The sequence below is a fragment of the Mauremys mutica genome, chromosome 11 (assembly GCF_020497125.1).
Source record: "Mauremys mutica isolate MM-2020 ecotype Southern chromosome 11, ASM2049712v1, whole genome shotgun sequence".
Classification (NCBI taxonomy): domain Eukaryota; kingdom Metazoa; phylum Chordata; order Testudines; family Geoemydidae; genus Mauremys; species Mauremys mutica.
Genome location: NC_059082.1, coordinates 77,875,226 through 77,887,719, shown reverse-complemented (window position 1 = coordinate 77,887,719; position 12,494 = coordinate 77,875,226). Strand labels below are relative to the sequence as shown.

The window sequence follows — 12,494 nt, the reverse complement described above, 5'->3', positions numbered from 1 at the left end:
TTCTGATTGGCTGGACCCTTTTGTTGATGTCACAAAACTGCTCCCAACAGTGCATGGCTGGGACCTCATCACCAAAAGGATCTGGAAAATCTCTACAGCCCTTGTGTTAAATGAGCAAAGGAAATGCTGTGCGAGTCCTCGTACATTGGGATTTCAAAGAATCCATGGCCTAGGACAGTGTGATGTGTATCACAGCAACTTGGAGCAATAGCAGGGATAGAACTTAGATCCTTCCTCTCCAAAACCCCAGGTGAAAGAGGAACCTGCTTTTAACTGCTAGCATTAGAGGACCCGTGACACACAGCTGAGAAATTCTGATCCAGTAAAGGTAACTGGTACACATGCACACTAGCCAACGTGGTTCAGTGCTGCTGAATTTCGTTTAAAAATGTTTTTTTGGACAGGAGGTCTCAATGAATCAAATTGTCATCCTACAAACAGACAATCCAGCCGCGTCTCCAAGTTTCTTTCCCATACAGTAAGCTTTATTAAGACTATGCATTAAGACTATTAGTGTGAGGAATTATTTACAAGAGACAGCCCACGTCACACAGATGCTTTACACCTTCCGTCCTTGACGTGAAAGTGTAAAATCCACATGAAAACAGACTCATTTCAACTGATAACAGCCAGACCTATATGATTTTGTGGTTTAATCCAGTCGGGGAAAGTACTGGTTTCAAGCTCTCCAGTGATGGGAACACACAGGTCATTCTTTTCTCCCCAGAGATACATGTACATTCTTTGTTTCCATCTCTCTCTCCCTATGTAGGTGTCTTCTTGATGGCTCTAGACTGCTATTTTCAATTCATCACTAGGGCAGCAATCTTGCAATGGGCAGCTGTTGGGAAGATGGGTGTCACCCTGGAAGGAAAGAGACATTGAAATTGGATTGCAATAGCAACTTCTTTATCTTTTAAAGCCTCCCTAGGGAGGAGGGGAAGAGGTGAGAAATGCTACAATATCCATGTAAACACCCACTGGAACCTACTATGCTCAGACCGGGCCAATGATTTCCTTTAATAGGGCCAAATCCTGACCTCTCCAGGCCAAGTATGTCGGTTTTGAGCATAGGTTCTACTTGAGGGATGTGGAGAGGACAGAAACCCCACTGCCTCTGAGCTAAAGAGCTACAATGGAGCCTCTGCATGATTCTAAGGCTGGAACAGCATCTGTAAACATCACCGTCCTCTTCAGTTTCAAAATTCCTCTTCCCACACCCGCAGAGCTGTGCAGAATGGCCACGTCACCATTCATAGTGAATTCAGTGAGTCACCCAGAGTCACTACTGAACCCATGTTTCCGAATCCACCCCGGTACCCTGTCTGAAAAAGGCCAGGCATGCAGCCCTACCAGCTGCAGGTTCAGAGCATAGGTGTCTATTCCCCAGAAGCGGACTTGGAAGCAGAGGACTTCGACACTTGGATGATCTCCACAGAGGTGAATCCCTTGGTCGCAGAGACACGGTGCCTGGTGCGCAATTTGTTTAGCGCCGATTCAGCCATTCCAGCCCTTTCCTCTGCATCATCCAGCTCGTGCACCGTCTTTCTGTACTTCGCGATGCTCTGGTTAGCCTGCTCCTCCTGGGGATGGGAGAAGATTGGGCTTATATTTAAGTCTTTATATTAGACAATGCCAGCACAAAATGGCTGTGACCTGTATTCCTTCAATACAACCAACCAGGCAAAGCATATAGTAAACTGTTGGACCAGGAATAAATACATTTTACACGAACATCCCCCCAGATATTGGAGGTAACTTGTGAGGGCAGCCAAGGGACTGCAAGAGGTTGAGATGCCAACACGCATTAATCTGATTTTTTGCACAGGATAAGGCAGGTGGGTTTTTAGGTGGATTTTTTATAGGTACGTTGGGGCCCGTATTATCAATGATGGCAGGAAAAGGGAGCATCAAACAGGAGCCTGACGACTGGAGGTGCTAATGCTACTGATGAACACGTATTTCAGGTTATGTTTCTTTTGAAGATGCAACTTATGTGGTAGATATTATTGTGTGTGTGCACAAGAGGGGAGAGTTACACTCTGGGGTACATACGGCCTCCTCAATTTGTCTCTTGTAAATCTTCAGCTTGTTCTGCAGCTTCTCCACAAGCTCCTGCATGCGCTGGTTGGTTTTGTGGTCCTCATCTGTTTGGAAGATCAGCTCTTTCAGGCGGCGTTCATTCTTGTGCAGAGTTTTCACCGTCTCCACGTGACGCTTCTGTTCAGAATCTAGCTCCGTTTCCAGTTCCTTAATCTGAAAAGAAGGAAAAAAACCAGCAGGATACGTTAGTACTGATTGTGTTTAGCATGATGGACATGGAGATCTGGAATCACACTAAGAATCTGGAAAGTGGTCTTGTGTTTTTTATTTACTGATGCAGGGCTATTTCAGTTGCAACAAATATGAAAAGAATCCGAATGAGATATATCGCTGGATCCAATAGGACCTTGTGTGAACTGGAGCCAGGAGGACCCATCGGTGGGATGGTTGACAGAAATATGGCATGGCTAATGATAATATGCCCTAGAGTTATAGCCAAGGACATTTAGGATCCAACCAGACATTGCATATGACACAGAGGAGCAGCACTGACCTTTCTTTGCATTGCAGTGGGCTGAGTATGGCCTGGGTGGATTTTAATTTCTCTATAATATATTTTGCTATTATTTTCTCTCTTTAATTTAGTTTAATTTATCTGGGATACACTGGCCCTTTGATAAAAACATTCCTTTTCTTTTCAAATATTTCTCCCGAGTACTAAAGGGAAGGGAAGGGTTGGATGGCGGTGTTGGAAGAATTTTTTGGAGTAGATCTATCCAGTTTTTCTTACCCGAGTCTCAAGTTTCATGATAGTACGTTTTCCTCCTTTCAAGGCCAACTGCTCAGCCTCTTCCATCTTGACTTGCAGGTCTTTTATTGTGATTTCATAGTTCTTTTTGATTTTTTCCAGGTGCATGCAGTGATCCTGCTCCTGACGCAGCTCTTCTGCCATGCGGGAAGCCTAAGAGGAGGGTAAGAAACAGCTTGTCAGCACAGACTATTTATACTGAGCATTGGAAGCTAGGATATTTAGACCTGATGTCCATATGCTGCCATATGGGGAATTTTTGCAGGATCTAGAAGTCTGTTCTACGTATCACAGTTTGCCTCTCTAATGGAAAGGCTCCCATTGACTTCAGTGGGCTTTGGATCAGGCCTCAAGCCAGGAGATTTGTGCTTGCTTACTATCACAGGAGTACAGTGTAAGATATTACCCACCCTTCTTATTAAGACAGTAATTTCTACCTATAGAGTATGCTTATAGAGTAGTGCTTATGCTTTCCATCCTCCCCTGGGAAGAAGAGAGATTAGAACATACCATAGGGTATGTCTACACTAGAAACATAAGTCAACCTATATTAGGTCAATTTAATGCCCCGCAATAATTACTGCGGTGGTGCATATCCAGATTACCCTCCTTGGATTGGTGGTGCATGTCCTCACCAGGAGCGTTTCCACCGACCTAAGAGGGACAGCGTGGAAGCTGAGAGCTGCGAGCCTGGCTGCCCCACAGGCTCCCGGCGGGCTGCCCCCCACCACTCCATGTTCCCTGCTGGGAACGAAGCTACCCAGGATTTCTCCCCCTAATGTCCACTCCCCTCCAGAAGCCAGACAGCCTTGTCAGTTTCACAGCTCCCAGCCATGAAACTGACAAGACAGCCAAGGTTGGGAGCAGAAGGGAGCCTCTGGGAGCAAGATCCAGCCTGGGCTTCTTGCCCTGAGGTCTAGGTAAGGTGCTGTATGAACAAGCAATAGCTGAGAGCATAAAGAAGGCAGAATGTTCAGCCTTTTTTCAGGAGGAAATACTGAGCATTAACTCTACAGCTGTCTATGGAATTTCTAAGGTGTCAATTGTTAAGTGCCAACTGAGCAATTTACTCAACAGTGACCACTCTTCTGCTCTCCCTGCCAATTATGAATGGCATTGACTGGCTACGGGGGAGGGCGTCCAGTCTTTGGTTAGAAGCATGATCGTTTCAATGTTAAGCCTTGAGGAAAGCGGGGACAAAACAGAAGGGGAAATGGAGGAGCTCCCCAGGACGCCATCAGTAATGCAGAAGATTCCTTCCCTAGCGGAGGGACAGAAGAGAAGTGGATTTCTCCAAGTCTCCTTTTGCCATATTGGTAGACAGACGAGCCGATGTGTGCGCAGCCCTTTGGGAATGGGAAATGCTACGTAAGTGCTAAGATTAATCAGTAACAATGCACTTCAAAACTGAGCAGTGTAGGAAAGAGCAGAATATACAACCCCCAGGCTTCTAGGGACCATCACTGAGGGCCGGGTGCAACTTACATCAGTCATGGCTTTCTTGGCTCGTTCATCGGCCGCTCGGAACTCGCTGATCATCTCCTCGTGTTCACTTGTAATGCGCATAAGGTCAGACTCCAGTTTGCGCTTTATCACCAGCAGGCTTTGGTTCTGGAGGGAGGAGGGAAGACTCAGTGACCCAGCCTAGCTTTGTGGGCGCTAACTTGATCTTTGAGCAGACGACTCGGCACTTCGCTGGCTTGAAACTAGGGATGCATTTGTCCCTGTATGTTTGTTTTACTTTTATATCAAAGATTTTCCTCGGTAACCAATCTTGTATCATGCGTTGTAGCCCTTTGTCCACGAAAGGGTTTGATTTTAATCCTGGTCCATTGTATTTGTGTGCATGTGTATTATTATTTCAAAGTTACATTGCAGTAGCATCCAGATGTTTTTACACACACACACACACACACACACACACACACACACACACACACACACACAATTGCTGTGCAAAGAACTTACAGGCCACATGTACCTTCTGCCTCATGGGAAATCTGAAAATCCTACATCTAATCACAATGTTTGCCAATGTGTATAGTTTTAGATTGTTTTGTAAGGAGCCCAAATGCTAAGACAATTATACCTAGAAAAATTTCTAAATAACCAAACAATGCATTGCATAGACTTTCAAGATCTCCAGTACTACAGCATCAAGTCTATGTACCACAATACTGTAGAGCAGGGGTACTCAATAGGCAGACCATGGGCCAAATCCGGACCTCCAGACACTTTTGAATGGTCCCTGAAATCTTTGTATTTATTTGTTGTTGTTGTTGTTTTGTATTATTTTCTCTGGAGTCTAAGCCTTGATTATACCTTGACCAAAAAATTTGGACCTTGACAAAAAATAATTGACTACCCCTGCCGTAGAGTACAATGCAAGCACTGTGCAGTATTAGTTCTGTATAACAAGCAAGCATCAGGAAGACTATGAGACATAAATGCAGCAGTTTAGCTGCTGAAAATTTAGCCTTTGAGCATCAGTTACAAGTAAATGTATTTGTTATATTTTTTCCATCTGTTTAGATGGACAAAGTCCCATCATCATCTCAGGATGCAAATGCTTCTCTCTATTATTAGTCCTTTCCAGCAGTTTATCTTGTAGACCTTCCTTCCCCTTCTTTGGAAGTCCTTAGCACATTTAGTCCATCCTTTATGGAAAAAGGCCTAGAGAATGTAATAAATAATGATAAACCATCTCTAGAATTTTGAAACCAGCGCACAGAATCCTATAAGATACCATTTTCTTTGCATTCTGTAGGATGCTGTAAAATTTCAATCAAATAGATCTCACTCTTCATTAAATTCTAGGGGTAAAATCCTGGCACCAGTGAAGCAGATGGCAAATTTCACATTGACTTCAGTGGAGCCAGCATTTCACCCTATAGATTTTTAGAGTGGCATTTTCAAAAGTACTCAGCATTGTCCTAACTCTGCCCCCACTGGCATCAATGGATCGTAGACTTGGGCCGATGCTGAGCATTTTTGAATATCCCATCCTTAGTGTAATATCCATAGAACCCTCTTGGTAGAGTTCATCATAAATTCTATAGGACTTTCCCCATAAGGAATAATACCACATTTAATCCTTTATGGGTCAAATCCTGCAATCCTTACTCAGGCTGTCACTGAAGTCACTGGGAGTTTTGCTGCTAGATATGGCTCTAATAAAATCAATCTGATTTTTATTTATTCTTTCATAACAATTTCTTTACAGCACAGTACATTCTCATCAAGCACAACAGACTTTCAATGCCAGCAGCGGAGCAAACAGGACAACGACCCTGTATCAACAGCGTGGTATTTGTTTTCACCTGGACATTGATTTCGTTGTGCCTCTCAGTGATCTCTAGCAGCTCCTGCTCCAGGAGTTTGCGAGAGCGCTCGCTGCCCTCCAGCCCAGTGCGCATTTCTTCCAGCTCCGTCTGTGTCAGGCTGAGGCGGCGTTCCTGGAGGTTGTACTGTTCCCGGAGTTCCTCGTGCTGGCGAGCATCTTCATCCATCTGAATCTGAAGATCCTGAAGGCAAAGGAGGGGTCAGTATGATTAAGAAGCATGCAGAGGAAGCTGTGAAGTACAAGACGGCCCTCCCATCTCCTTTTCTTTTCTCCTTTTTTTTAAAGGGACATTGTCCAGTTAAAAATCATGATGTTTGATTCTGATGTCACTTATGTCTGCTTTACACCAGTGCAACTTCTTTGACTTCAGTGGAGTTGCTCCTGATTTACACCAGTGTCAAAGAGCAAAACAAGGCCCACATATTTAAAAAATGAAAACAAATGTCCTTTTCAATGCTGTTACAACACCTTAGGTCAGTGGTTCTCAAACTGTGGGTCGGGACCCCAAAGTAGGTTGCGCCCCCATTTTAATGGGGTCTCCAGGGCTGGCTTACACTTGCTGGGGCCAAAGCCCAAGCCAAGCCCCACTACCCAGGGCCGAAGCTGAAGCCCAAGGGCACTGGTACGCAGATTACAGGCCCCTTGCCTGACACTGAAGCCCTTGGGCTTCAACCTTGGTCCCCCACCCAGGGGATGGGGCTTGGATGGGCTCAGACTTCAGGCCCCGCTCCTGGGGTCATGTAGTAATTTTTCTCAGAAGGGGTCGCGGTGCAATGACGTTTGAGAACCCCTGCCTCAGGTTATTAGAGTCACATCCTCAGCTGCGGTGACACCAGCTTACACCAGCTGAGGATCTGGCCTTTAAAGTTTTTTTTTATTATGATTATTATTAAATCTAAATTTGGTTTGCCCTTTTTATGCTGTTTGTATCCTTTTTGCAGTTCTCTGAGCTTGGACAAAGAAAACAGACTGGTAAGTTTCACTTTTCACTTCAGTTGATTTCTAGACAATTTCACTTTCCGGTTCAGCTGCACTGGAGTGATGAAGCACTGTCAGGTTTGCAAACACTGCAGGGCACTGTCTATTAAAAACAAAACCGTTTTCTTTGCAATTTTTTTTAATTGCGTGGAAATATTTCTGCTAGTCTGAGGTTTTGTAGAAGCCTGTGCGCCTGGTTCTTCTCTCACAACAGTTGTACCCCATTGATTTGGATGAAGTTACTCCTGATTTACATCTGATTTAGATCCTTTGCTTACAAAACCTGAATTTGGGGGCAAATGTGACCTGACAGAGTCTCTCTAAACAAGGCTGTATATTCCACTTCCTAGAGTAATTATATGTAAAAAGATGTAACTGGATAGAGTTTTCCCTTCAGGGTCCTACTTCCTTCTCTCCAGTTTACCTTGATCTGCTGCTGCAGTTTTTTCAGTGTCTTGACAAGCTCACTGTTGTTCCTGTTGGCGTGATCCAGCTGGATTTCCATTTCATTCAGATCCGTCTCCATCTTCTTCTTGAGCCTGAGCGCTTCAGCCCGCCCCTTTGCCTCCATCTCCAGACTTGACTGCAGAGACTCAATTGCACGCTGATGATTTTTCCTGCGGATTCCAATGAAGCACAAGTTGCATCATTCTGTTACACTTGAGTCCAGTCCAGCCTTTGGCTTTAGGTGGGTAAAACCAAGGGATTGTTCATGAAATAATAAAAAGGGATCATTTCAGAAACTCTGAAAATGGGATTCATGATCCCAGCAGCCACACTGATCCCAAACACTTTCCTTCTTAGAGTACGTCATATTAATAAGTATAGATTTGAAGTGGACCAAAACTTCTCCAATGAGGTAGCTAAGCACTGGAAATAATCCTGAGAGTTTAACGTTTATCACGTTTCCCTGAGATACAATATTTTTTTTATCTTTTGTGAACGTTAGAAGTCTAAGGATTACTAGGCTGGCTCACAGCCAAGGTCCATCTAGTCCAATATTCTGTTTCCAACACTAGCCAGCAGCATAAGCCTCAGAGGAAGGTGTAAGAACCCTGGTTGTGGGATAATCTGCCTCCCATATTAGGTCTCATCCTACTCTCTAATAGAGACTGGCATAAGTTCTGAAGCAGAACTATGTTTTGACGAGAACTAAGAAATGTATTATGAGCCAGATTTTGTTCTTAGTTATGCAGTGCAACATCTTGGACTTCAGTGACACCACGCGGCTGTTACAGAGAGCTGGATTTGACCCAGAATCTCCTACAATCACCTGCTTCTTAATGTTAACACAAGATCCCTTGGTAATACAGCCACTAGATCAGGTCAAATCCAACAGCTCACCCAAGCAAATGTGGGCTTCTTTCATCGAATGAAAGAATATTCATATTGGGACCTTACACCGCCTCACTGCATATTGAGTCAAAAAGCTCTGAGTGTGTATCTTTGAGCACTTAAATATTCCATACCTTGTAGCTTCAAATTCCTCTTCCTTCTCATGGATTCTTCTGTCAATGTCAGCTTTCACCTGAGCTAGTTCAAGCTGAATACGGATCAGTTTGCTTTCTTCAACCTGCCAGCAAACATACAATAGAGGTGGGACTGAATGGCTTTTAAGAGGTAAAATCTAAATTTATCTGCTGGAATATGGCCAGCAGGTTATATACTAGTCTGATGTGTCCCCCTCATGTGTAGTTGTCAGACCTGGATACAATTATTACCTCCAGGGAAGACTCTGCTTCCTCTAGTGCCATCTGCAGTTCATCCTTCTCAACCTCCAGCTTCTTCTTTATCTTCTGTAGCTCATGTACACTTCTCCCTCCCTCACCCAACTGGTCAATCAGATCCTTAATCTCCTCTGAGGAAGAAAAATGGAAATTTCATGTGATGGGTGTATTCCAGGACTGGGAACTTTTAACAAGTGCCACCCGTACTGATCCTTTGAAAGAAAATGGCTTGAGATAGTTCCAGTCAAGCGATCAACAATCTGCAGCAAGGGAGATTTCAGTTAGATAGTAGGAAAAACTCTCACTATAAGGATAATTAAGTACTGGAATCTGTTACCCAAGGAGGTTGTGGAATCTCCATTATTGGAGGTTCTTATGAACAGGCTAGACAAATAGCTGTCAGGGAGGGTCTAGGTGTACTTTGTCCTGTCTCAGCTCCTGGGACTGGACTAGATGACCTCTCAAGGTCCCTTCCAGCCCTACATTTCTAGGACTCTACTTCCAATCAGTTGGCCTTTGCTTTCATTTTTAAATGTTACTCTGGATTTCTGAATGAGCCCTGTTGGCAGCCTGCGTTCAGGGAGATGGAAGAGAGAAACCCGTTAAGCCATCAGAAATTCTCCACAATCTTTCTCTGCTTCTTCCTCCTTCCTCTCAAATGGTTACTCTTCCTAAGTGAAAACAAGACTCCACGCTGTCTGGGCTCCGTGCCAGCCACTGTAGGCTGGAGCAAAGGATGGAGGGGGCAGGGAGTATCAGGGCTGTGCCACTGAGTCCATCGTTATTTATTTTCTGTGGGCCACACTGCCAGAGGGTCATAGCTCCTCCCAAATATTCATGGAGTTATCCTCACAATACCCCTGTCAGGAAGGTCAGTGTCATTTGCCCCATTTTACAGACGGGTAAACTATAGCAAAGAGAGACTAAGCGACTGGCTCATGATCACAGAAAACTCTGAGGCAGAGCTGGGAATGGAATCCAAGTCTCATGTATCCTAGTTGATTGCTTTAACCACTAGTCCATCATTCCCCCTATTATCTGGTTCTCGTGATGATAACCCCCCTCCCTCCCAAGGGATGCACAGGGGTCATGGCCCCTACTTTAGACCATTGGCCACCAAGAGGCAACTGACCTGCAGCACAATCTTCCTGTCTCCTGAGAGCCTCTTGTGTTCCCCCCCGGCACGATACATTTACCCATGTTACTTTCACAACTTACTTTGTATTTGTGTGTGGGGTGGTGTCAGTGAGTCGGTGAATTTCATCCCAAGAGCAGAATTTGGCCCATCATTTGGAATGTCATCAGAAATACATTCACAAAGAGAACGTGAGTATCAGCTGGGAGAAGCTACAGCCCATCGTTCTGTGTAAATCGGGGGCTTGGGAGGATGTGTGGAGGTTGTTTTTACATGGAATCAGTGCTTACCCTGGAGGGTCTTGTTTTCCTTCTTAACAGATTCCAGATGCTCTAGGGCTTCCTCATAGGCAGTCTTGAGCTTGAAGTTTTCCGTCATGTAGATGCGGCAATCCTTCTGGGAATTGTCCAGCTCCACCTGCAGCTCTTCACATTTCTGCTGCCACTCCGCCAGCATCTTATCAAAGGCCCTTTGCTTCTTGTCCAGGGCAGCACAAGCAGCATTGGCCTGGAAGCAGAAAGCCAAGCATTCACGGCAGACAAGTTTTTCTTTACACATCACTTCTGTGCATGTCCTGCCAGCTAGTCACGGTTAAATTGGCAGCAGCTCTCGTGACTGGCAGAGTTCCTCTTAGTCATTCTGAATGGATGATTCAAATATTTGCTTGGCTTTCTTTCCCTGCTGCTAGGAATTTGGCAAGACCACCAAGCTGCTTTCAGTGTAATGGCCTCCCTCAATTCTGCGGTTATAGGGGAGCAAATGTTTCCCATTTCAGACATATCGCGTACAGATGCACTGGAAGGAATTCTTGTGGTCGACTACTGTGGCTCTTTCGAAAGCATTTTGGCTTCAGTTCCAAACAAGATGTTATCCAAGGCAATTTTAGATTGTGTTAAACTGAATCACCATAAAAGGGAAGGGATAACAGGGTGTTTTTCTTTCCTGGAGCTTTGTGGCTTTTAATCATGAATACGCCTTGCATTCTTACTATCCAAAGATGAGCTTCATTAGAGGGAAATGATAGCAAAGCACCCCTTTGCCCCAGGGATGTAACCATGGGCAGCGCGTATTGTAGGCTGAGGGAGGCTATGCCTCCCCAAACAGCCCAGCGTGGCCCCGCCCAGAACGCCCCCTCCTGCTTGCCCTTCCCTCTTGGCCCCAGCCCAGGCAGGCTGGCTGCTCCTCTCCAGGAAATAGGGTTGCCAGTTTTGGTTGGACGTATTCGTGGAGATTTAATAACATGACATAATCTTTAGTTAAAGATTAGTCTTTAATTCCTGGAGTCTCCAGGCAAGTCCTGAAGGGTTGGCAACTCTACGGGAAGCAGGCTGGGACTTGGGGTGGCTGGGGTCACCCAGCGTTAGGGGGCCCCCCCCAAGCGCTGGGGTTGCACTACCCAGTGCTTGTGGGGGGCTGCTGGCGCTGGGGCTGCCTGCTCTGTGCTGGGGGTGGTGGGGTTGAGGGAGCCACATGCCGCCTACCCAGAGTGCTGGGGGGGAGAGGGGGCTGGTGGCCACGGGAGGGGGGCAGGCTCCATCAGGGGAAGGAGGGCGGGAGGGGCTAACCTTCCCGAGCCGACGAGTCACCCACCGTCCATGGATGTAACACAGTGAGGTAGGGTTGTCTGCTCCTATGGCCTGATCCAAAGCCCACTGCAGTCATTGGAAAAACTCCCATTTAGTTTATTGGGCTTTGAAGCACCCCATAGTCCTGACTTAACTAGCATTTTTATTCCCATTTCCCACCATTGCACTGTCATTGGTGCATCTAGACTAGTGGTAGCAAAGGTGGAAACGCTAGCGTAGACCGGCAGCACCAATCACTGGTGTTTTCACTGCCAGGTTGTCTAGACTGCAGGGCTAGATGACATGATGATTAAAACACCAGTGGCCAGTCCACACTAGCATTCCCACCGTTGCTGCAAACAGTGGCGGTCCAACACTGGCAAATGTGAAGGAAAATGGCATTGTAGACACAGGCTTCAGAGAGGGTTACCTGGTGCTGCCGCTAGGACGGGCTGTCTGGCCAGATGGACTCTTGCTTTTGCTGCTACTGGAAGATGGTTAATTAGCCTGACTAAAAGGAACATGCTGTATGTCCATATGGAATGTCTGTGACTATCCTCTGGGCCAGGCAACCTATAGCATGCGTGCCAAAGGCGGCATGCAAGCTGATTTTCAGTGGCACTCACACTGCCCGGGTCCTGGCCACCGGTCCAGGGAGCTCTGCATTTTAATTTAATTTTAAATGAAGCTTCTTAAACATTTTAAAAACCTTATTTACATACAACAATAGTTTAGTTATATATTATAGACTTATAGAAAGAGACCTTCTAAAAACATTAAAATGTATGACTGGCACACGAAACCTTCAATTAGAGTGAATAAATGAAGACTTGGCACACCACTTAAGAAAGGTTGCTGATCCCTGCTCTGGGCTTTCACACAGTGGGATACATCT

General features: G+C 45.5%; 1 protein-coding gene and 1 long non-coding RNA gene across 2 annotated transcripts in view; one reads left to right on the top strand and one right to left on the bottom strand.

Annotated features, from left to right (window-relative positions):
* The first annotated feature begins 35 nt into the window (after positions 1–35).
* Positions 36–7,792, top strand: LOC123343715. The gene is made up of 5 exons (XR_006572330.1): positions 36–328; positions 2,954–3,015; positions 6,075–6,392; positions 7,136–7,166; positions 7,687–7,792. It is a non-coding gene; the product is annotated as an uncharacterized LOC123343715 (long non-coding RNA).
* Positions 477–12,494, bottom strand: part of LOC123343713 (myosin-16) — a 51,073-nt gene continuing 39,055 nt past the window's right edge. Inside the window, exons 35-44 of the mRNA XM_044978994.1 lie at positions 10,325–10,541; positions 8,894–9,030; positions 8,642–8,745; positions 7,597–7,789; positions 6,172–6,375; positions 4,337–4,462; positions 2,834–3,004; positions 2,056–2,256; positions 1,354–1,583; positions 477–864 (exon numbers count right to left, since the gene is read on the bottom strand). Coding sequence (XP_044834929.1) covers positions 1,380–1,583; positions 2,056–2,256; positions 2,834–3,004; positions 4,337–4,462; positions 6,172–6,375; positions 7,597–7,789; positions 8,642–8,745; positions 8,894–9,030; positions 10,325–10,541 — 1,557 coding nt within the window. The 3' untranslated portion in view covers positions 477–864; positions 1,354–1,379. The remainder of the gene's footprint in view (positions 865–1,353; positions 1,584–2,055; positions 2,257–2,833; positions 3,005–4,336; positions 4,463–6,171; positions 6,376–7,596; positions 7,790–8,641; positions 8,746–8,893; positions 9,031–10,324; positions 10,542–12,494) is intronic.